Source organism: Neofelis nebulosa, chromosome 9, assembly GCF_028018385.1.
Source record: "Neofelis nebulosa isolate mNeoNeb1 chromosome 9, mNeoNeb1.pri, whole genome shotgun sequence".
NCBI classification, from domain to species: domain Eukaryota; kingdom Metazoa; phylum Chordata; class Mammalia; order Carnivora; family Felidae; genus Neofelis; species Neofelis nebulosa.
The window spans coordinates 106,336,133-106,360,990 of record NC_080790.1 but is presented as its reverse complement, the minus strand read 5'-3'; the positions used below and the strand labels follow the sequence as shown (position 1 = coordinate 106,360,990).

Genomic DNA, 24,858 nt, shown 5'->3' with positions numbered 1-24,858 from the left:
TGTCTTGATAGTGTCCTTTGAAGAGCAAACGTTTTTATGATAAGGCTGAGTTTATTATTATTTTATTGTTGTTGGTGGTGCTTTTTGGTGTTATATCTAAGATCCATTGCCAAGTCCTAAAGATTTATCCCTATGTTTCTTCTAACGATTTTATCATTTTGGCTCTTATATTTTTGTCTTTGATCCACCTTGAATTAATTTTGGTACATGATGTTAGAAGGGCCAGTTTTATTGTTTTGCATGTGGTGGTTAGAGTTGTCCCAGCAACATTTTTTTTGTTGTTGTTTAAAAGAATATTCCTTCCGCCGTTGACTAGTGTGAGTGTCTTTGTCAATAACCAATTGACCGTAGATATATGAATTTATTTCTGGATTCCCAGTTCTGTCTCATTGATTTATATGTGCATCCTTATGCCAGTACTACACTATCTTGATTACTGTTGCTTTGTAGAAAGTTTTGAGAATTAGGAGATCTTCAAGTTTGTTTTTCTTGTTCCAGGTTCCTTGGCTATTCTGAGTCCTTAAGTTTCCATATTAATTTTAGGATCACCTGTTAATTTCTAAAGAAGTCAGTTGGGATCTGGATAGGGATCAAATCTGTATATTAGTCTGGTGAAATAGTGCCATCTTAGCCATAGTAAGTCTGGTGGTCCATGAACACAAGATGTTTTCCCATTTACTTAGGCCTTCTTTATATCTTTCAACAATATTTTGTAGCTTTCAAAGTACATGCACTTACTTTCTTAAAATGTATTCCTAAGTAATTCTTTTTTGGTGCTATTATAAATGGAATCTTCCTAACTCATTTTTGGATTGTTCATCGCTGGTGTGTAGAAATACAATTGATTTTTATATATTGATTTTGTATCCTGCAGCCTTGCTGAACTCATTTACTAGTTCTAATCATTTTTTAGTTGATTCCTTAGGTAGATTCCTTTAGTAGATTCTGTATGCAAGATCATGTCATCTGTGAATAGAAGTTGTTTTACTTCCTTTTTTCCGTCTAGGTAACTTTTATTTCATTTTCTTGCCTAATTGTGCCTGCCCAGAAATGGGGAGGTAATTACATCTTTATGTTCACCTGCCTCTAACTGAAATTGTGTGGTTCTTTTGACTGTGAACATAGACAACAATTCACAGTAATATTAATGGTACCTGTGACTCTGACACCAAATGTAAACCAAATATTTTCATATCTCATTACTGTTGGTATAGATCTCACAAAATATTTTTATGCATATAGGTACTTTGAAGTTATATTTATTAACTTGGCATTATATCTCATAATTTAATGTAGTAATTAAAACACAGAGAAGTAGAATATCATGTACTCTTCATATTTTAATAACTATAGCTCATAGAGTTGGTTTTTCATTGTTGTTCTTTGAGTTTTATTTTGTGCATATAAGAGTAAATATCTAAAGAGTTCCATGACAAAAAAAGTTCAAGAGAATGTAATAGTATCAGGAAGTCCTAGATGTCAAGGAGCCTGGAATCTAAAAATCATTCCTTTCCTGCTTCTCTTTAGGATTATCCCTAGGACAGGAATAGTTTCTTCAGTCCTTAGAATCATCTGCCTAAAAGTCTAGCTCCTAACTTAGATATGGGGAAAAGGAAGTACTTAGTGTCCCGAAGCAAGGGTATTACAATCTTTGTAAACACAACTAATAAACTCTTTCTATGCTTTTGTCCCACCAGGTACCTTCTCAAACCAGATTTCATGAGACGGCCCGATCGAACATTTGATCCCTTCTCTGAAACTCCTGTCGACGGGGTTATTGCAGCCACTTGCTCAGTGCAGGTAAGGCCCCTGCTGTTCACAGTATTCTATAAATGTGTATGCAGATGGCCCTGGAAAAGACTTAAAATATCACAGTAAAATATTTTATGCCAAGATGTAGGATCCATGTGTTGCTCTCAGCTTTGACTCAAAATGCCCCCTTCTTAAGAGATACATTTTGGTCACTAGTAAAACTATTAGCTACTTTTAGGAAGACATCAGATCAAAAAAGTACCTAGTGGAAGATGTGAAGCAATAGGAACTGTCATTCATTGCTGACGAGACTGCAAAGTGGCGCTGCTTACCCTACAATCCAGCAGTCATGCTCCTTGGTATTTACCCAAATGAATTGAAAACTTACATCTACACCAAAACCCATGCAGAGATGTTTGTAGTGCTTTGTTCATAATTGCCAAAAACTGGAGGCAACCAAGACATCCTTCAGTAGGTAAATGGATACGTAAGCTGTGGTACAGCCAGATGATGGGATATTATTCAATGCTAACAAGAAATGAGCCAGCAAGTCATGAAAATAAATAGAGGAAACTTAAATGCTTATTACTAAGTGAAAAAAACAAATGGAAAGACTATATACTGTATGATTCCAACTACATGACATTCTGAAAAAGTCAAAACCATCAGTTTCTCATATGTGCACATAAGTCCAAACTGATCTTATTATACACTTTAAATATGTACAGTTTATTGTGTGCTAGTTTTACCTTAAAAAAAACTTTCAAAATTATCAGGTACTCAATATTATGGAAACGATAAGTGGCTGTAGTCCTTTGGAAAGTAAATGAAAAAGTCTCTCCATGGCGTTACAATAGATGGAATTTAATGCTGGTCTTTATAAATCTGTAACACTGACCATTGTCAATATTGGTGAAGGATAAGGGGCAAATTTTAGCATTCCTTTTTTCTTCAGTGTGTCTCTTTCCCAGACTTATAAAAGAATTCAGTAAGGTATGAAATGGCAGAATTTCAGAGCTATGATGGGATCCTAGGACATATTTGAACCCTTAACTTCATTTCATACATGTGGGCACTTAGGTGGAATTAAGCTGCTGTAGACATTTTTTTTTTTTTTTGTATTATATGGTTCATTATTTTTTTTCTTCTTTCTTTCTATAGATGGTTCTCAAAGTCAGAACCTCTGTCTTGAGTTTTTTTGCATATACTACTTGCTCAATAGTGTTTTAATTTAGTAAGCAATGAACATATTATTTTCATAGATAACTAAAATTTCTAAAGATGGACAGAAAATTTCTTCTAGATTATTCTTTGCTCTTGATAATTACACAGACTTCTCTCTTATCCTATTTCTGTGTTGCTGCAGGTCATATCAGGTCAGTTTTTATCAGATAAGAAAATTGGTACATATGTAGAAGTGGATATGTATGGTTTACCCACTGACACCATACGTAAGGAATTCCGAACTCGCATGGTGATGAACAATGGACTCAATCCAGTTTACAATGAAGAATCATTTGTGTTTCGGAAGGTAGGGCATTTCCAATGTGTCAGACTTGCTCTGCTAAGTTAGGGGCCACAGTTTAGTGTATAGACACTATATGACATAGGGGCAGTTAGGCAACCCAAAATGTCTCCTTTTTCTCTTCTTTCAGTGGATGAGTTCTAGAGATGACATGTGATTGTTGTTATGTTTGTCCTTGTCCTTTCGGCTCCCCTTTCCTCCTCCAAGGAGCCCACCTTCTGTGTGGCAATGCTCACCGTCCAGGTTCACAATCTCTTTAGAATGTGTCCTCACGGATGGACATCATCCTACACTGGAGAGTTCTGTTCTGCCAAGGCAGCAGCTGGTAACTTGCAGTGCTCCTTTAGCCAAGAGGACAGGTAGGATGGTGCACCCAAAAGGCCAATAACTGTCCTTAACTAGGCCAGTTGGTATTGTCCTATGCTTCCAGAAAGCATGTCACCTGTTGCCACCCCCACAGTCTGTTTTGGGTTTGGGGGAGGTTTCCTAATTCTATATCTTGATCCTAAGACCAATCACAGCCATTCTCTATAATTAATCAGTTTTTAATCTTGTAATAATTTTCCCTTTGTTTCTCTTTTGTCAGTGTAAGATGTATTGAAAACCCCATGCATTGGTTGTGTTGTCTCCAAGAATATCTGGTTTTCTTTCTCACTTGCTTTATTATCCTATCCAAAATAGTTTCTCACTGGAAACTAATTTGACAATAAATTTCATATATTAAAAAAAAAAACAAAAACTTAACAGAAACCCATGGGGGAGGGGAAGGAAAAAAAAAAGAGGTTGAAGTGGGAGGGAGAGCCAAAGCATAAGAGACTCTTAAAAACTGAGAACAAACTGAGGGTTGACTGGGGGGGTGGGAGGGAGGGGGAGGATGGGTGATGGGCGTTGAAGAGGGCATCTTTTGGATGAGCACTGGGTGTTGTATGGAAACTAATTTGACAATAAATTTCATATATTTAAAAAAAATAGTTTCTCACTTCTTCTTTAGGCAGAGATTTTCCAGGTGTTTCTGCTCCATTTGCATGTCCCACAACACAGATAACTGGCTTCTTATCTTAACAAAAGTGAGGATTAGCAGCTTCAGAATAGGCTAACTGGTTTACAGAAACCAGGTTACAGAAGATCAGTAGTTCAATGAAACAAGCCATGTGAGATCCACGCCCTCCACCATTATCTGTGCAACCCCCACTATGACCTTCTCTTCTATAGTCAAACTGTACTGTAAATTGCATACACACCTGTCATAGGCCTTTTTTTCCCCCTGGTTTTTTATACTTTGTTGTAGCTGGATCTGTTGTCAGTGTAGCCAGTGTGCTTTGGCAGAATGAATAATCCCTACACACATTTCTAGAGATTCAGAAATTTGACTTCAGGCATTCTTTATTTTTGATGAGTAAGGAAATATCAAACTTGGTTTTTACATATAGCATTACTGGCCCCAGAAACGAGATGCCAAGTCTGTATCCTTCTCTGTTCTTTAGAAGTTAAAGAAGGCAACCAGTCCATTGTCTAGCTTCAGGCACAATGCTTAAACTAGCCAAGATGTCTTGGTTGTTCTTAACCAATGAAAAGTCATTCCTGATTAAAAACATTTGATTTCCTTTTGTCATGTTGCTATTTTATATGTGAATTAGGATTCTGCTATCTGAGCTTAGATTTTATGTCCATTTATTCATTTTGGAGATGGTTGAGAGTAAATGTCTTGGATCATTAATGTTTTTCGCTGCCACATATCACTGTATTTAGTATCCCAAAATCTATTAAAAACTGAGAAGTGCAAGAGAAAGGGAAAATCCAAATTTCTACATACATTGTCCTTTATATGCAAAGCGTTTCTTCAGAGATACTTTCCATAATCTTAAAAACAGAGCTGGATGTCAGAAGCAGCCCAGGTAGGAGACAAACCACAGGATTCAAAGTCAAGAGCCCCAATTCCGGGCCCAGATGTTACAGTCTCTGACATTAAGGAAAGTCACTTGATCTCTCAGAGTCTCCCTTTAAAAACAAAACAAAACAAACTTTATTTATTTTGAAAGAAAAAGCACAAGTGGGAAAGGGGCAGAGAGAGAGGGAGGGAGAGAATCCCAAGCAGGCCCCATTCTGTCAGTGCAGAGCCCAGTGCACAGCTCCGTCTCATGAACGGTGAGATCATGACCTGAGCTGAAATCAAGAGTCTGATGCTTAACCGACTGAGCCACCCAGGCGCCCCTCTCAAGGTCTCCTTTTTCTTGTCCACTACATGCATGAGATTGGGAAAGATGACAAGGGTTGGACTCATAATTTTTCACAACCATTTCATCTAAAAATTTCAATGAGATGATTTCCAGGAAACCTGTTCAATTGCTTTCTCAATGGCTTGGACACTACAGTTTGTACAGTGTACTTCAGGAATGCAAATTGATCACGGGCATCGTTTCACCATAAAGGCACATTTAAGAGCAGTGTGGATATGGTCCAGATTCCTAGAGTCAGGGCTCTTGGGAGCTGCTTTCCAAAAAAATCCATGAAAGGTATCATTCTTTGTTTGCAGGTGATCCTCCCTGACCTGGCAGTCTTGAGAATAGCTGTGTATGACGACAACAATAGGCTGATAGGCCAGAGGATTCTTCCGCTGGATGGCCTCCAAGCAGGTTATCGACACATTTCTCTTCGAAATGAGGGAAATAAACCATTATCACTGCCAACAATTTTCTGCAATATTGTTCTTAAAACATATGTGCCTGATGGATTTGGAGGTAAGTTAAGAAGTCCAGATTTTAGGATCAGAAAAAATTTCACCGGTGGTTAAAAATATATATACCTGTTCCTACCAGTGCAGCCAACCCTTATAGCCACAAACAAATCAAGGATAGATAATAACTTCAGGTTTCCTAGTAATAAATTAAAGGGCAAGGCTGGATTATCTTTAAGGTTCTTTCTTATTTTAAAATACTGCAGTTTTATATGGTTTATCCATTTTTACGAATATGTTTGTGAGGGATTTTCTTACATCATCATTCAAAGGGAGAAAAAGACGTAAGTCATATGGAACCATAGATCTCAATTGGTATCACTAAAAAATTTAAATTGAACTCAAATATCCACATGATTGGATTTTCTTCCACATTCATCAGAGTGTTCAGTTCCACAAAAATTCCCAGTCATCCATCCACAGAAGACTTGTGGTTTTACTAAGGTAAATCAATGGGAGAAATCCTGGACCAAACCTAGGATTTTGCTTACACCCAAACATATTAGCTTGTTATTACCCTAAATTAAGCCAAGAACATTAAAAGATAACAAAGATCTTCTCTACTCCCAGTGCATTGAATTCTAAGGGAATGGTACAGCAGAGTGATTGTATCAAATTAACCAAGGGTGCAAATTCTCACTCTCTACTCCTGGCTGGGTGACCTTGGGACAATGACATAACCTTTCAAACATTCATTTCCTGGCCTGTAAAGATACTTCTCCTGCCTCCCTCTTAGCATTCTTGTGAAGTGCTTATCATTACAGTATATCCTATAGCAAGGCTCAAAAATGTGTCCACACACGTATGTGTGGCTAACAATACAATAAAATCAATAATTTCTATAGTAAGCTGGAACACATCCCAGCTTTGGGGATTGGGAGTTATTTTGTGGGTTGTTTTTGTTTGTTTTTGTTTTGTTTTTTAATAATGCTTGAGTCTCTGGTGGGAATATTTTCTCTAATCCTCAGCTTTAACAACCCAATTGCAGATTCAAGAAGTGATGTGAGCCATGAGGATTTTTTCAGTCACAAAATAAAGACTCCTTCTTCTTCCTCCTTTGTTTTTTATTTAAAAAGGAAGCCTGTATCAGAAGCCAGAACATACTGTAGCTGATTTAAGAGCACAGAAAAGAGGGGTGTTGTGGGGCTAGTAAGTGGATGAGAAAAGAGACAGGGGACCTAAAGAGTATCTTTAGGAAGCTGTGATGTCCATAAGCATCAGCAGATGAGTTACAGCATGTTCCAAATACTTGAGCTTAGACAGCAGGTGGTGTATACCACCTAATACATTTTAGAAATGGTTGTATAAACAAATATGGTGGAATACTTAAGGATTTTCCTTCTGCATGGCTTATTTTTCAAATGGAACTCTCTAATTCATTCCAGGGAAAGGGGAAATTGGACTAGAAAAGGGAAAGCATGATTTGTTGAGTTCCTACTTTGTGTCAAGAACAAGTTGTTGAGTCTATAGAATCCAGAAGTTGTTGAGAAGGGATGTGGACACATGTAGTTCTGTGCTAAAGAAACATCTGTATTTATAGTGCAGCTCATTACCAGTGTCAATATTTGTGTACGTACTGATTCAGAATAATCCCTTTAAAAAATAGTCTCACATATTTTTTTTCCCAACACATCATTATAGTCACTTCCTTTTTATCAGAAGCATTTGAAATTTCTGTACTATGTTGTCATGTGTGGGATTCCACAGTTGATGTCTGAATCTCAGATTTGACATTCAAAGACTTTATTCAGAATTCTCTGGTCATTTCTCTTATAGGTTAAGAAATTGAGGGCAGACACCCTGAGGACTTACTTAAGGGACTTACCTGAGGATAACAACATAAGAATATGAGAACCATCTTTTTCTAAATTTTTTATTTTCTTTATGGCCTCTTGACTTAAACAGTGTGTTTTTATTTCATCTGCTTAACTAAGCTCCCACATTCAGATATGAACATTTATGTGCTGAGCCACGACAATAGGAAATCTGTAGACTCCCTGTTCTCTAGAACATTGAAATTCTATGTTGATTCCATAGGAAAAGGTTCAAAATGAAACCGTATCCTTGCATACTAGCATTTTCTAGGGGAAAAAAAAAACTTTTTTATGGCTAAATAAAGATAATATGGATTTATTCATTCCACAAATATGTTTAATAGGTCTTATTCTGTAAAAGGCAAAGTAGGTAAAATATGTATCAGAAAAGAGATTCTGACAGCGCAAAGAATGAAGGAAGGGTCATCCACTAAATCCACTGCTTAGAGACAGCTCTGTTGCCATATTGGTCCCTTCACTTTCAATCTCATGTCTTCTGTTTTAATTAAATAGATGTTACTGTATATACTCGTTTGGACCCATTACTTCAGAGAGTTCATTTTTTTCACTTAATAGACCATATTTTTCCATGTCATGAAATCTGTATTATCCATAATTTAGTTATTGATAAACATTGAAGCCATTTCCATTTTTTCGTATAAATAATAATGTGTAAAGCTCTGGAAATATTCATGATTGTTTCCTGAAGATAAATTCTTTCAAGTGGAAGGAGTCGTATGTGTATTTAAAACTTCAGATACAGATTGCCGGATAACCCATCAGCAGGGTGTGAGCTGGAACTTTTGTTTTTTGTTTTTGTTTTTGTTTTTTTATTGTTTATTTTTGAGAGAAAAAGCAAGCGAATGGTGGGAGGGGCAGAGAGATGGCAGGGAGACCAAGAATCCTAAGCAGGCTCTGCACTGTCAATGCAGAGCCCAATGTGGGGCTAGAACTCACAAACCGTGAGATCATTACCTGAGCCAAAGTCAAGAGTCGGATGCTTAACTGACTGAGCCACCCAGGCACCCCAGAGCTGGAACTTTTGTTAACATTTACTAGTTTCATCAGTAAAAACAATTTCTTAGTGTATTCACTTAAAATGTTTTTCTCAAAGGAAAAGATGTAGTCAACAATTATTAATTCATACCTACTATATGGGTAAGAGACATAAAGTTGGAAAAGTCACGTACACTTATCCTCAATTTTCCAGCCTTGTACACATATACATGTGCACATCTATAAATAAGTATAATCCGTTATACTTATCCGTTATGGACCTTGAAAGATTGGACTAATCTGTTTGGACCTTGAAAGATTAATCACAGCAGGAAGGTAAACTAACTTTCCAGACAGAAGCAGCCCAGGCCAAGGCCTTCATAAGTAAAGTGCTGGACTTATTTATGCATTCTGAGGAAGCTGAAATACAGGGTACATGGTGCTAAAACCAAAGTTCTGTTCCATGTTTGAGGATGTGTCCTCAAAAGCCAGTGTTACTTGGCAAGAGGAGTGTGCTCTTCTTGTTGAATAATTTTGACCCCTTAAGGAGAATATGCACATTTTCAGGACACTAAGTAATTTGATAAATTATATTTTCTCAGCTTTTAGGTGAGGTCAGTTTGTCCAAAACCACTCTACTAGTTTAGATTAGAAAAGTAAGACTTTATTTATGCCTGACCAAGCTAATGCAATCCCAACTTTTATAATTCACCAAATATTTAGCCTAGGAATTATGTATTTCTTTAATCAGATAGCTAAAAACAGACAAATTTTTATGCTATAATTTCATGCAGCATTATTTGTATAAAAAAGATCAAAAACAGCTATATCCATCAGTAGAGACTGGTTAAATGTGGATGGCCATTCTCTAGAAAACCATACATCTATTGAAAATAATGACTTAGATCTCAGTGTTCAGGATAGAAAGATGACAGTGATTTAGTACCAAGAGAAAAAGTAAATTGCAAAATGATCCCATTATTATTTGCTAAGAACCTTTACCATCTTTATACATATGCTTAAAGTGCACAGAAAAAATTCTGAAAGGATATACACCCAACTTTAAGAGTAGTGATCTCTTTGAGAGTGGGGGTAAGAGATGAGTGGCGCTGGCCCACTCCATTGGGTAACGTCCAGGAACATCACAGAGAATACACTATCCAGTATGGTGGGACTTCACTTATCACTTCTGGGTCATTTAAGTGAGCATATGTAACCTCTGTAAATTTTTAAAAATTGTATTTTGCCCTATTTTTCTATAAAAGCAAGGTAATATGAAAATGGCACAAGGAGAGTTTAAAATATGTACATATTTATTTTGAATTGAGAAAAAAGAAATAAAACCAAAGCAACCTATTATCCTGCTACCTAAATAGTTCTTGATAACATTTTTAAATAAAAGACATGAATTTCTTCAAAAAGTATAAGAATATAAAACACAAAGCATATCTGTGTATATGTTAATATGTATATACATAAATGTAAGGTTTGTGTGTATATATGTATGTATGTATCACAAACATACATTTCCCTTTTAACTTAACCCAAAAAGATAATCCAATATACCATGTTCTGTGCTTTACTTTCTTTATGTAATATATCATGGAGCATATTCCTGCCAATGCATATAAGGCTTTTGAGTTATTTTTTAAAGGTTATATAATATTCCATTATATGTATATAGCACTATCTCTCTCTCTCTCTCTCTCTCTCTCTTTTTTTTTTTTTTAAAGGAGGCTCCATGCCAAACATGGGGCTTGAACTCATGACCCTGAGATTGAGAGTCCCATGCTGTACTCACTATGGCCAATTCTGGGTTCTAAGAAAAATTTTATTTTTCAGTAATGGTAGTAAAATTGGCATCTCATCATTTTTCAATTTGCTAATTTAAAATTATGAATCAGACTAAGTGTATCTCGTGTGTTTCTTGCTCACTTGTATTCCTTTTCCCTTAAAATACCTCTCTAGTACCCTTCGTGGGCTTGTTTAAATTGGGTTTCTCTTTTTTTGAAGTAATTTTTCAAAGTAAATTTTAATTACAAGTTCTTTCATAATTTCCAAAGCGGTCTCAAATACATCTCAATGTCTAGATAAACTTCTATGAAGGTAATGGTTGGGGATTCAAACACTGTCTATCGTTCTTGGCCTGCTGTTTCATGGAGGCCGCTTAGCAGGTACGTGAGGATGCTGGCTGGAGCCCCCACGGCTCATTGGCTGTGTGACCCGGAATGAGCTCTGCAGAACATTTTACCCTGTAGTGTCCTCATTGAGGCTCGGGGATAACAGCAGTCCCCAGCTCATAGGTGAAGATCTAGTGAGTTCTTGGTACAGTGCCCAACCATAGCAACCCTTCCATTAATTTCTTTTCATTTCTGTTTATTTTTAACAAGCTAAAGAAAAATCCACCGGTTACATTTTCTTCTCCCCAACTTTACCCTTTACTTTGCTGCAGTAGACTATTTTGTCATAAGCAGTTCACCATCATAAGGAAAATCTTTTAATTCCATGCCTACTACAAAATTTTAGAATTCTAATGCATTAGTAATGTGACCATGATTTTCTTTAAGCACCAGCAACTCCATGTTCTATATAGTTTTTAAATGTATTTTAAGTTTCAGTAATGTTGGGTGGGTGGCATCATTTTATAGAAACAAGAAAAATGTTCCTTAAAAGGCTTTTCTAAGTTAAGAGATTCCTTAGGGGGAGGGCTTGGGCATTGACAGGAGCTTCTGGTCACTTACTTATTGGAGTTCTGTGCTGTGAGGTCACCAGGGGATGAAGAATCCCTCCTTACAGAGACAATTTGGTACTTCTGCAATTGCCCATAATTACTTCTGCCTTCATGCATATGGTGATCTTTAGACACCTTGAACTCTGGGCTGCCCCAGTTCCCTCCCAAAATGATTTGAGTCTTGACCCAGTATTTCCCCCTGACCCTTTTCCTCTCCTGTCAGTTTCCGGTTTTCTTTCCTTGCCCTGTCAGATGACAGAGGCAGGGAATTTAGTGCAACTGCTTCTCCACCTTGCTTTAGCAAGAACTCCCATGACACACAGGAAAAATACAGAGCAAATATGGCTGCTCCAACTTCGGAGCTCTCTCCATAGATGGTTCTGTTCCTAAGCTGCATGGATGTAAAATGTCCCTGGGCTGAAGAAGAGAGATGACATCTCTTAACTATCAGAAACTGAAATTTGATGTGAAAACAGGCAGTAACATTTAAGACAGGGATGACTAGGAATGAATCAAAAAGGCTCCATTTAATTTCTTTAGTATTATTTTTCTACTAAACATAGAGTAAAATAGCCCTCTTGTTTACTCCCACACTCATACACAATAGGAAAGTGCTAGGCTGGGTGCTAAGGTCAGTTTTCCTTTGTCAAATCCAGTGAGCCTTGGAGACGTGGGGTTGTCTTTGCTGCCTTATCTGTAAGTGCAAATGCCATGGACCTCAGCGCTTAGCCATTGCAGCGGCCTTATCACTGCGAGCCACTGCTGTTTGTGATGGGAAGCAGTTCCAAAGCAGATGGCAATTAAATGAGCATTAGTATTTCTCTCACCCACTGTTGTTTTTGATCATTTGTATATCTTATTACTGAGTGGTAAGGGGAACAAATAAGAGAGTTGATGCCATGCTTCCAGAATATATGGCACATCAGCATTATATTTAAATGTCACTCTGAGATGTGTTGCGTGAGCTGCTCGCCACCAGTTCCTTGAGCAGTGCTTATCACTGCTCCTAGAGCTGTAGGTTTTGTCTTCTGCACCTAGGCCCTTTTGTGCAAGGAAAGATGAAGTAGCCTTTTGTATATTTGCCTGTTCCTCCTTTCTGCCTGCCCTGTGATTAAAGAGCCATCATGGGGTCTGGGGGTGGGTGTTTCTTGCTGTCTCTGCCCAGCATCTTACAGGGTTGTTTTCCAAACCTTCTGCAAAGATAGTGGGCCACTTCTTACATCACATGGTTCAAAAGGAGGAAAGTTGTTAATCAAGATGCCATTGCTGGGCCATGATCTCAGGATTTTCTGATAGAGTGAAAGGTCGCTCCATTTCCGCCTCTCCCTTGTGGATGCTAAAACACTTTTTTTCTATCAAACGTTTGTTGGAAAATTGATTCGTGTTGCAGTGGTATCCATTATCATGGCTTCCTCTGAACTACAGAATATGTTGGTAAGAACACCAAGAAGAAAAGCTCCAGAGAAGGGGGCAGGATGGATTATGGAGAACTGGCTCAGGAGTTGCCAGGTGAGGTGAATTTAAACAGGCTCCTTATTACATCATTCCTAGAAATGTACTGTGGAGCCCAAGAAGAGGAGGACGCATAGGCATCTCCCAGTGTTACTTAACCACAAAGTCTTCCCCCACCCCCACCTACACCTAACATATCTCTATGCATTCTAGAAATGGAATTTGGTCAATGATTAATCATTTGCTAGAAGGTAAGAAACCTCATCTAAAATCATAGTTATGGGATTTGTTGATCGTTTTTAGCATTGCTTTGCAGACATCCGGGGAATGTATATTTTTTCTGCTGCCTTTACCTCTTGATAAGATAGAAACCGTTGAGGGGAAAACAGGAGAGGATCTGAGCCAAGAGGGGGCCATCTAGGTGCCATGGTTGGTGTTCATCACCAAGGCACTCAAATTAAATGCCTTGAGAAACAACGGTTAAACAAGCAAACAGACAAAGATGGACCTCCCTTATAAAGACTGCAAGTATCTGGAAGTCTGTGCTGAGGAATTGCTACCTTCTTTTCAGTTCTTGGGGATGCTTAAATTGATGTTTTCAACTCTGGAAGTGAGGAAGGGTGGGTGGGAGGGAAGGAGGAGTGAAAAAACGAATATACATGGAAAGTCTTCACCATGAGCAACCAGACTTTTGGAAATGGCACTCAACCTAGAAATAGCGGGTTTTTTTCCTTAAGTATAAATAAGTAAAACTTCTGTTAAGTTCAGAAGAAAGAAGCAAATGAGAAAAGGCAAACTGGTTCTTTATTATTTTTTTTATTTTATTTGTTTTAAGTTTGTTTATTGATTTTGAGAGAGAAAGAGCATGAGCAGGGTAGGGGCGAAGAGAGTGGGGAGAGAGAGAATCCCAAGTAGGCCCTACTCTGCCAGTGCTGAGCCCGACACAGGGTTCGAACCCACGAACCACAAGATCATGACCTGAGCTGAAATCAAGAGTTGGACGCTTAACCAACTGAGCCACCCAGGTGCCCCAGACTGGTTCCTTTTTGAAAAGAAAGGTTCCAGAGCCTGTGCCTTGACTTCCAGGCATCTGGGAAATTTCAGCTTGCCCTTGTGGGTTCTGTAGGGTCAGGCTCTTGCATGCGCAGTCTGTACCCTGTTAGAAGGTCAGTGTGCCCTGTCCCTGGACACGCCTAGCACACAGGTCAATGTTGATCAGCATTTCAACTTCATTCTTGCCAGAGGGGATTGTCCTGTGGAATAGAGAACTACGTAACCAGCCACAGTGCTCCCCCAGTACAAGGGGAGGATGCCCATGAAATGCCACATTGGCACCAAAGAGAGATAACAGGTCTACTTGAATATGCAAATCTTTGGCCAAGAATATACTCTCCTGAGCTGAAGGAAGGAAAAATAACATTTTCCAATAGAGTTATACAAGCATATTAGAGGTATGAGATATTTGAGGGACAGCTTCTCATTCTCTGGTTATAAATTATTTTAAATGTTAATAAAAAGTGGTTTCCCTTTTTGATATGCAGCATATTTATATATAAATGTATATATAATATGTGCATGTATAATGTGTGTGTAAATCATTCTTTAAATGTCAGGTATATATATGGCTTTAGTCAGAGGAGAAACTAAGTTACAAAAGGAAAATTACCTTAAAGAGGACTCGTCAGGTCTTGACTCTCTAATCCTAAGCCCTTTTGCTGAAAAATTTTGGTGGAACTATCCCACTGGCTGCCCTCTGCGTGGATGTATTACTCTAGCTGCAGAATGAGCACCTGCCACCATGTGGCAAAATCCCGTGTCCTAGAAGTATCTGATTTATTCAAAATTGCGAAGAATGAAGTGCTTGTCTCAAGTAACCTGGTAACCTAAGCCTTGTTCCAGGTATTTTATCTTTTTGACATCATCTTTTTGTCCCATGTGATTCAGTTTGAACAAGCCTTATTTCTACTTTGCGTATTTTTGTTGCCATTTGATCAAGAACACTATTGAGTTGTATATTATAAAAATTTTAAAGGCATATGTAACTGAAAAAGGCATCTCGTTTAAACACAAATAATAAGGCACGATTTCAGAATCCGGGAACATAACTCCCCAGTGGCTTCTAGAATTGTTAATATTGGTAATTGAAGATAGGTTTAAGTAATGATATTTATCCAACTAATGGATAAATCTGCAGCATCTTATTTTGATGTATAATGTAGGCTATATCTACATAATCCTACAGCAGATGGTTGATCAGAAATCTCAGCCAGTTTGTCCTTGTAATACAAAGCAATATATAGCCTAGTTTACTGTATTGTGTCATGACTGTATGTTATAAAATATAGCACCTGTATTCAAGATCAGAATTGTACACAATCGACCCTCAAGGCTGGGATCATGACATAGCTGCAAGAAACAGGAAGAACACTCTGGGATTCAAAATATCCTTTAATCAAACCATGACAGGACGTTGGGGCGGTCTCCAGGGGCTGATGGATGGATGTTCCCTGTTAACAATGATAAAGCCTGTTTTATTTGAAAGATACACCCAAGAACAGAAGATTCATTCACTGCCATAACTTCAAGCTGAAGACGATTCACATATGTTGTCTACCTTGGATTCGGCTCCCTCTGCCTTTTGTAATTCCTGCATAGAAATTCCCAACTGACCAATGTTGACCCATAGGTAGGGACATCTCTACACCCCTCACGCAGCAGGAAGAAGTTACTGAAGCTGAGACTTGTGCCCAAATGCCAAAGATTTGCCACTGTCGATCTGTCAGGGGGAAGTATAGAGTCCACTTTTAGGCAACAGGCTTGAGCAATGAAAACTTGAGCAAGGCAGAAGGGCCCCCAGCGACCATCACCAAGCCGATGAGAACGGGCTCATTACGTGAGCCTCCTCAAAATAGCTATAGGCCCTAACTAACCAATGGGCTACTTAAAAACAAGCACAGTTATGAGAAAAGGGAAAATTTCACACTTTCCTATAAGCCCTCACTCTGCTCTATGACTGTGGCTCCTCACCATCACCTCCTCCTCGCAGGCAGTCTCCTTTTTGCTGTCCTGCCCACTGCTCCCTTGCAGCGTATTCAATAAATTTCTATCTCCTTAATAGATTTTTTTTAATCAGTTACCATTGGTAATCAAATTTGCCACATGATGGGAGACTTGAAACAACAGAAGTTTATTCTCTGACAGTTCTGGAGACTAGAAATTTAACATCAAAGACTTGGCTCTTGGGGAAATCCTTCCTTGCCTCTTTTGAGCTCCTGGCAGGCCTTAGCATCCCTTGGCCTGTAGCTCCATTTCTCCATTCTCTGACTTCATCATCCCCTAGCCTTTTTTCTCTTTGTCTTTGTGTGTCCTCTTCTCATCTTATAATGTCACCAATCATTGGATTTAGAGCCTATCCTAATCCCTATCTCAGTCCTTAACTAATTACATACCCAAAGACCCTACTCGGAAATAAGGGGACATTCTGAAGTTCCAGACAGTCATGAATTTTGAAGGGCATTTTTGAACCTACTGAACCCTCTTAATTCTGCTGTACTTTCTTAGTACTTGTTCCTTCCATTAATTATTCTTAAATAACTATTTTAAAGCTTATTAGGAACATATCTTGTTATCAAGTATATAAGTTGTATCTTATATAGAGATATATATCTCTTATGTATCTGAATCACTAATTTTCTGATAAAAGAAAATGCTAAATCTGTTTTTGTACTAACCTATTTCTTGCAAAGTCATCTTTCATAAAAAGAAAAAAACTTGTGGGGTGCCTGGGTGGCTCAGTCAGGTAAGTGTCCGACTTTGACTCAGGTCATGATCTCCTGTTTTGTGGGTTTTAGTCCTGTGTCTGGCTCTTTGCTGACAGCTCGGAGCCTGAATCCTACTTCAGATTCTGTGTCTCCCTCTCTCTCTCTCTTGCTCTCGCTCACTCTCGCTCTCTCAACAATAAACATTAAAAAAAGAAAAAACTTGAAAGTCCATCTAAATATCTAGCAGTAGAGAATAGTTTAGTACATAAACTCAAAGGGACATTATTCATTCACTAAAAGTAATTTTTAAAACTATACGGGTATAACCTAATAAATGAGAAAAGACAGATTGGGTAATTTCAAGTAAACCATACAAGATATGTATTCATGTGGAAAAAATTACACAAGAATATACAAAAATGAAAGTAGCTTGGTTAGTTTGGATGGGTTATGGATCATTTCACACTCTAAGGTCTTTATTGGTTTTATAATGGGCTCTAAGTGATTAAAGCCCTATCTGTTATTCCTACTGGAAGGACTACTAGTAACCTCTCAGAAATGCTATAAACACCCTAGGCCCTCAAACTAATGGTATAACATTAAGGGTAAGCAAGTGCTTGTTTCCTAACAAGCCGGCCCTATGGATCATCTACTGAGATGTGCCGGTGGGAAACCAAGGTAAAGTATATCCAATGTGGGCACATGCAGGGAGGCCTACACCAGGTAGGTTTTCTCCAAGTGAAGGGCAGGGGGTTCGGTGGGCATGGTTTGAGTTTCACCTTGCCCCATAACACTGTAGACAGGTGGAAGGAGGAGGCATTTTGGAGTCAGACACAGATGGACTAAAAGCCCTGAGCCAATTCAATGAGTTTAGACCACAACAAGTGGGACAGTCAGGCTTTATCTGCGCTCATGTGACCCATATGCAGTCACAGTACCTCCTCTGGAGTATTCTTAGAAGAAGAGAAAGTCAAGCATAAATGACACATCAGGGAAACATTGATATTCAGAATGTGGGACATTTCATAGGATACCTGGTCAGTCTCCTCAACAAATCTATGCATTGTGAAAAATAAATAGTAGCAGAGACTAGTCTAGATGAAAGTAAATTTAAGAGACATAGTTATCAGAGACCTAGAATGGACTCTATCTTGATTCAAAAAAATTAATTGTAAATAGGGAACATATTAAGATGGGCCATTTATTATAGTAAGGAATTCCTGCCAACTTTGTTGGATAAAGTGTTGGTATGGTTGGTTCTGAAAGAAAACACCCCTTTTTAGAGATGCGTAGAGAAGTAATTAGAAATGAAATGCTATAATGTCTGGAATTTGCCTTAAAATGTGTCAGCAGAGAGGAAAAAGAAAGAAAAAAGGAAGGATGATAGATGAAGGAAATGTAGTAGACTGTTTATAACTGTTAGGTCTTCATCAGTATATGAGTGGTTATTTTACCTTTCTCTCCACTTTTATGTATCTTTGAAAATGTTCATAATAATAAGGACTTAAAAAGGTAAATATTTTTCTGGAATATTAACTTCCAAGAAAATGATTATCTCTTATTTTTTCCTAAGCAAGATTTAAGAGCTAATTTGTTCACATTCCCCATTAGGAGAAAAAAGAGTTCTTAAGGACATAAGTGATAACTGGATTTAGACCTTCTCATATACCCTTGGTAGGAGAAAATAAATTGATGCAACTTCTTTGGAGGTCAATTTGTCAGTAACTACCAAAAGAACAAATACCCTTACCCATCATTCTAACCTCTAGTCATTTATGCTGTGGACATTGCAAATGTATGCTCGGAAATGTTCAAGGATGTTACTGCAATACATACAAGAAATAGATAACAATATACACTGGCTGTAGGAGTGTCAGGGAAGGAGATTTTTATATTTTATATGTTTGTTTATCATGCACATGTACTTTCTATTACAAAAAGGAAAAAAATTAAACAAAAATTATCTTAAGAATGTTATAAGGAGCCTGATTTTACTGGAAGAAATTGACACACATACAATTTTTGAAATTGGTAAATTATGTACTGTTTTAAGGTAATGAGAATAATTATTACTTCTATAGTATTGGTAAATAATGCAAAATTACATGAGATTCTGCTAGAAAGTACTTGAAACTCTTCAAATGACATTATATAAAAAATGAAGTTTTACTGTTTTTAAGTGCCAGGTGTATCTGAGAAAATGCTGGGGAAATACTTCATTTTAACTACCATGGAACCAAAATTGGCTTTAAATACGTATTAGCCTTCTTATCTAAAATTAAGACTTAGATACTGGAGGTACCTACTGTGTGCCAAGTTCTTTTTACATTTATCATTTCACTGAATGCTCCTAGTACACCTTCAGAGTGGGTGGTATCAGCCCTGATTTTCGAATGAAGAAACACCGTTGAGGACATGAATCAACCCACTCAGAGTCACACAAATTAGTCAATAACCCAGGGCAATTGACTTGCCCTGCCACACTGTCATCGCTATTCGGGGGGGAAACCCAAAGAGAGAAAGTCATCTGGCCTTTGATCCTTGTCTTCCCTTCTTTCTTGTTTCCTGTAACTGGCTGTGTTTTCCAAACTTTGTCTTATTTCCTAGGAGAAGGTACTTAACAGAAGACATAACCCAGGTCCAGGATTATGAATTGTTTATTAGCTGAATTTTCTTGGGTGTTTATAGTAAAACAGAATCAACAGCTCATTGGCTTTTTCCCCCCCAGATATTGTGGATGCTTTATCAGATCCAAAGAAATTTCTTTCCATTACGGAAAAGAGAGCAGACCAAATGAGAGCTATGGGCATTGAAACTGTAAGTAGCAGTTGACTAAAGACAGCCAAGTTGGGGAATTTTGGTGGTCAGTGATGATAACAGCAAGAGAAAGTTATGAGTTAATATAGCAAACTTGAGTGTTTTTAAAACTGAGGTCATCAAGTCAACAAAATAGTTTCAAGGGACTGTAAAAGTGTAGCCTATTTAATAAATGGAAATCGATGACGCTTCGAGGAATGTTTAAAATACAGGATGCTTTTATGATACACTACAATACCCGTTAACCCAACTCAACAAATTAATGAAATTGACATTTACATTTCTTTGTTGTTTATGAAAGTCTTGCATCCCACCTTCTCCCATTTCAGTGCACACTTGTGTTGTTTGTTCTTTTTTTTTTAAAGTTCCCTTTACCATACCCTGCTTGTAAAAGAGTTGCACCTTTTCTCCTGCCAGGCAAAGATCCATTAAGAGAGTTGTAGGGAAGTTGTTGAGTGGTTCAGACTGGATTCAGTAAGATAGAGAAAGCGCCAGACAGTTGAACGTGAGGTGGCTTACATCTGGGTTAACACAAACCTTTCTGTTCCAGAGTGACATAGCAGATGTGCCCAGTGATACTTCTAAGAATGACAAGAAAGGAAAGGCCAACACTGCCAAAGCAAACGTGACCCCGCAGAGCAGCTCTGAGCTCAGACCAACCACCACGGCAGCCCTGGGGTCTGGAGTGGAAGCCAAGAAAGGTAAAGGGGAGGTGTTTGAGCTCCTTGTGTGTTCTGGAAATTTTAGAGTCTTTTTGAAGGGTCTTTCTGAAGATCATTAGAGTTGCTAGTACTGCTCATTTTATTGCCCTATAAAACCCCAGAGCAGCAAGCTTTCTTGCAGATTGGACCAACTGGTTAATCTTCCTGAGTGTTTAACAGGGAGTCAACATTTGGATTTCATCTGCTAGATTCCTGCACCTTAGGGCACTGGGTACAATATCTGTAGTTTTGGGAAATGTTTGAATTCAGTCTCCTTGATGAAAAGAATCCCACACAATGAACTTCACTAATTCATCCCTGTGCTCTTTTGACTACCAGACAGGCAGTGGGCTCATGAACCAACAGAATCATCATTGTTCTGATATTTCCAGATTCCCTTATTGGCAATTTGCCCGCACGGGTAGATATTGAGCACCCATGATTATTTGTGAAATTATCAGATGGGCATTTGAAGACCAATTCGATATGGTTACCTGTGGGTGAAATAAGATATCTTCAGAAGTGTCACCACAAAGAATTATGTGCCCCAGGTGCTAATATTCAGCTAGTATGTAGGGACACAACCATATTGGTTATTTAAAGTTGACTTCCATGCTTACTGGCTGGGCTTTCATTCTGATTGGATGGTGCCCATCCCACACGGTTAATTATACATTTTGAATGTCCTCCTTGATCATGAATCATTTACTAAACTCATTCTTCTTACTGTGATAAGAATTTTTTTGAGTGGTTTTTTACTCAGTATGTATATTTCCCACTTACGTGTGAATTCAGTGCCCTCCATGTTAGAGAATCAAGTTGTACCCTTAACTACACACAGTGCTACAGTTTAAGGTAAGAAATGACAGGCTTTTCCAAACCATGGCAGCATAGTAATTTAGCAGGAAACTAAGAGTGCGTGGAGCTTTATATAACAAATTAGAAAATGAGACTGCACAAAAGTAGCCCAAATTGTGCTTTGCCTGCAGCTGTTTGTTCTTCCCTGGAGATATAAGCAAGCCCATGACACAGGCTTTAGGCATTCCATTCCAGTACTGGTCGTTATTAACATTAGCCGTTCAAACAGAGAGAGACAGTAGGAAATGGGAGAGTTTTTGTTTAAAGTGCTTGTATCATGCCCCCTAGTACATAAAGACATTAGTAATTTTAGTAAGTCAAGTGGCCTGAAAAATTGCAGTATGACCAGTTTACAGAAGGCAAAAGCAATCCTAGTTCTAGAAGGAATATGTTTGTGTTTAGAACTGTCTCACCCCTGGTTTCAAACAAGATACGAAAGAGCCAAGCATTTCTCATCTCCAGTCCAGTCTCTTCAACAGGCGCCCTGAGAAAGAGGGTCTACATGCTGTTTCCTTCTGGCCTTTATTTAGGAAAATTGGAAATCTACTGTATGTGACAAGACCAGGTTCTGTGAGAAATGCCTTCACATCTTCAGGGACCTCATGTGGCTAGAGGGGTAATGTAAATGGGGTCCCACACAACAGCCAGGCCAGGCAGTGGTCAGTGAGAGCTGATCCTTAGAAACAGGAGGGGAGAAGGCGTCCCTTCCAGCAAGTGTCCCAGAGAAGACTTATAAATGAGATCCCAATTGAGCTGGGCCTTGAAACTTAGATCTGACTTGAATAGAAAGTAATGAAATGCATTCTTCTCATGAATATATTGAATCACTATACTGGATGTTTGGGAATGCCTACATAGGGAAACCATGAGCTAGATGAAGTTCATGGAGAAGATTAATGTACAGTTTCGAAGGACATGTGTGGAGGTAACCATGCTCAGCAGAACCTGGTCTCAGTGAAGGGCTTATTTATTTTATTTTATTTTATTTTATTTTTATTTTATTTTGCATGGTGGCTTTTAGAAGAATGGCATAGAAGTGAAAGAGGGAAGTTTGTGGGTTTTCTTCCTACTCCTATCTATGAACGGGGGAGTCAAGAAATAAAATACTCCAGTGACCTTTGTAAGAAGAGGTGTCATTTGTGAAAGCAAGCTTCTTCCATAAGACAGAGAACTGTCTTAGAGTGCCTGGGTGGCTCAATCAGTTAAACGTCCGACTCGGTTTCCATTCAGGTCATGATCTCATGGTTCATGGGTTCGAGCCCCGCATCAGGCTCTATGCTGACAGTGCAGAGTCAGCTTGGGATTCATTCACTCATATTCTCTCTCTCTCTTTCTCTCTCTCTCTCAAAATAAATAAACTTTTAAAAAAAGACAGAGAGCTGTCTTAATTTGGGTCATCCCAAAGCAGACCCAAGGTTTCAAATGCAAGTAATTTATTGGGGGGCGGGGGGGCAGGGTACAGTGTACACAGGTAGGGGCTTGGGGAGGTGACACAAGGTAGAGAAGGTAGCCGGTAGTCAGAGTGTGTTCAGGCTCCACAGAGGCACCTGGAACTCAGTGCCCCTGGGAACATTCTGAGGGCTAGTGTTGGACACTAACCTCAGAGGCATCCTCCTGGATGAGCAGGGGAACATATACTTTGACTACAGTCAGCCTTTTGTTGAGAGCTCCCATAGGAGGGATCAGTTCCCTAATGATTTTAGGTTGACCAAAGGGTGGTAAAGCATGTTTTGGAGGGAGAGTCCTCAGGTAACTTCCTCAGGCAGGAAAATGCAGGTGCTGGCAGTTGAAAGTCAACTAGAGTGGCCTGATATAGAGAGAGCAAGGTGTACAGGTCCAAGCCAAGCAGCATTTGCTGTGGAGGTGAGAAAGTTCTAATGGTTTCTCTTAGACACACAGCCAGACAGCAATAACTGCACCAATGCTGCTTGATTTTCTCTTTAAGAATAAGGAATCAATAAAACTAAACTCCTAGTTGATCTACAAATTACAGCTTAGGAGAAAACGAGTTATTTTTGAGCTTTGTTGAGAAGAACAAAAACTTTATGTAGTAAACCTCCATTTAGCCAAAATCTTTGGTGCCCAAAGTGTAGTGCTTAACCCCACTTGCACACCAGGGAAGCTCGTAGAACTGCACTGGCCAGTGTAGTAGCCACCTGCCGCATGTAGCTATCCAAATTTAAACTTAAAAATTAACCCTTGAACACCTCAGCTGCACTAGCCACATTTCAGGTGCCCAACAGCCACATGTAGCTAGTGGCTGTCCGTTGTTGGACAGCTCACATGTGGAACACGGCCCCTGTCGCCAAAAGTTCTATTAGACCCACTTCTGAGGCCAACAGAGGGAATTGAGCATGTACCAATCCTGTTTCTGTGGAGTGTGAGTTTTTCCTGGCTAAATCCTTTATAGGAAGTATAATTTTTACAAGTTGTTTCTGTCTCAAAAAATGCAGAAACCAAGTTCGTGTTCCCATAGGTTCCTGTCCATAATGATTACTTTAACCAAGACCGAAAAAGAAGTCTCACTGGACTGGGTCAACTCTTTATATAGCCCCTCCAGGGATCTTGCATGCACCCCAATACTCTGTTCATTTTATAGAAGAGAAGACAAAGCTGGGGAGCCAGGATTCACGGCCTCTCACTCTTGGCAGTAAAGCTGGGAGTTAGCTTGTATGTCAGACTTAAGAGGTCAAAGAGCAACCCTGTGGTCCCTGGACACCCTTATCATAAATGTTCTAGATCACAGGACTGATTCCTCTTAGCCATGACTCCTTTTCCCACTTCCTCGCCCTCACATGGGCTGTGTGCATCTTCTTAAAATAAGTAAAACTGAAAAACAAGAGCCTGGGACTCAATCCTACCTTTCTTGATTGAGTATCTCATACCTAATTTTTTGGGATTCTAATGGAAATCAGTTATAGTACAGAGCACACATTCATTTTGTTTGTCTAAGATGAAAATCTGCAGTCAAACAGAAAATGTTTGGGGATCCTTCTACCACTGTGGTTGCCATGACGACACCTGGCCTAGCATCCTTCACTAGCAGGATAATTTAGTATGTTACTCCGGGTCCTTAAGACAGCATCCTGTGAAGAATTCACTGGTCCATCACACAGAATAATAGCTGTTATAAAACAGTTTGAATTCAGGATGTCCTGTATGTTGAAGGCATGGCTGTGCTCAATAGCATATTGCTTAAAAATTAAATTTGGTGAAAGAAACTGGGGAAAAAAATATTTTGTTCTTTGACGATGAGGTGAGAAAAGAGCTGGGAGGTAGTTGACTGGTATGATATACAAAGATAAAAGTAGTGTTAATAGATGCTGTGGTTTAGCACCCCATCGCCCCAGCTGCTATGTGTATTGGCTGATTTTTAATTTTTTTTAATGTTTATTTTTGAGAGAGAGAGACACAGTGTGAGTGGGGGAGGGAGAGGGAGACACAGAATCTGAAGCAGGCTCCAGGCTCCGAGCTGTCAGCACAGAGCCTGATGTGGGGCTTGAACTCACGAACCATGAGATCATGACCTGAGCTGAAGTTGGACGCTTAACCAACTGAGCCACCCAGGTGCCCCTGTATTGGCTGATTTCAAATCACAGCTGCAACCCTCTCAGAGGACTGCCCTCCCAGGCTGTGGCGGTGCCCTTGTCTGGGAACACCTGGAAGGTTTTGTGCAACCTCTGAAGCCAGTGGCTATTACGGGGTTACAAAAGTCCA

The 24,858-nt window shown here is 38.9% G+C and overlaps 1 protein-coding gene across 13 annotated transcripts in view; it reads left to right on the top strand.

The window, feature by feature from the left end:
* The window catches only part of PLCB4 (phospholipase C beta 4), a 426,442-nt gene that overhangs the window by 371,414 nt on the left and 30,170 nt on the right, over positions 1 to 24,858 (top strand). For all 13 annotated transcript variants that reach the window (XM_058684912.1, XM_058684909.1, XM_058684911.1 and 10 more), the window contains 5 exons: positions 1,698 to 1,800; positions 3,119 to 3,283; positions 5,811 to 6,015; positions 19,494 to 19,582; positions 20,133 to 20,283. In XM_058684912.1, coding sequence (XP_058540895.1) covers positions 1,698 to 1,800; positions 3,119 to 3,283; positions 5,811 to 6,015; positions 19,494 to 19,582; positions 20,133 to 20,283 — 713 coding nt within the window. The remainder of the gene's footprint in view (positions 1 to 1,697; positions 1,801 to 3,118; positions 3,284 to 5,810; positions 6,016 to 19,493; positions 19,583 to 20,132; positions 20,284 to 24,858) is intronic.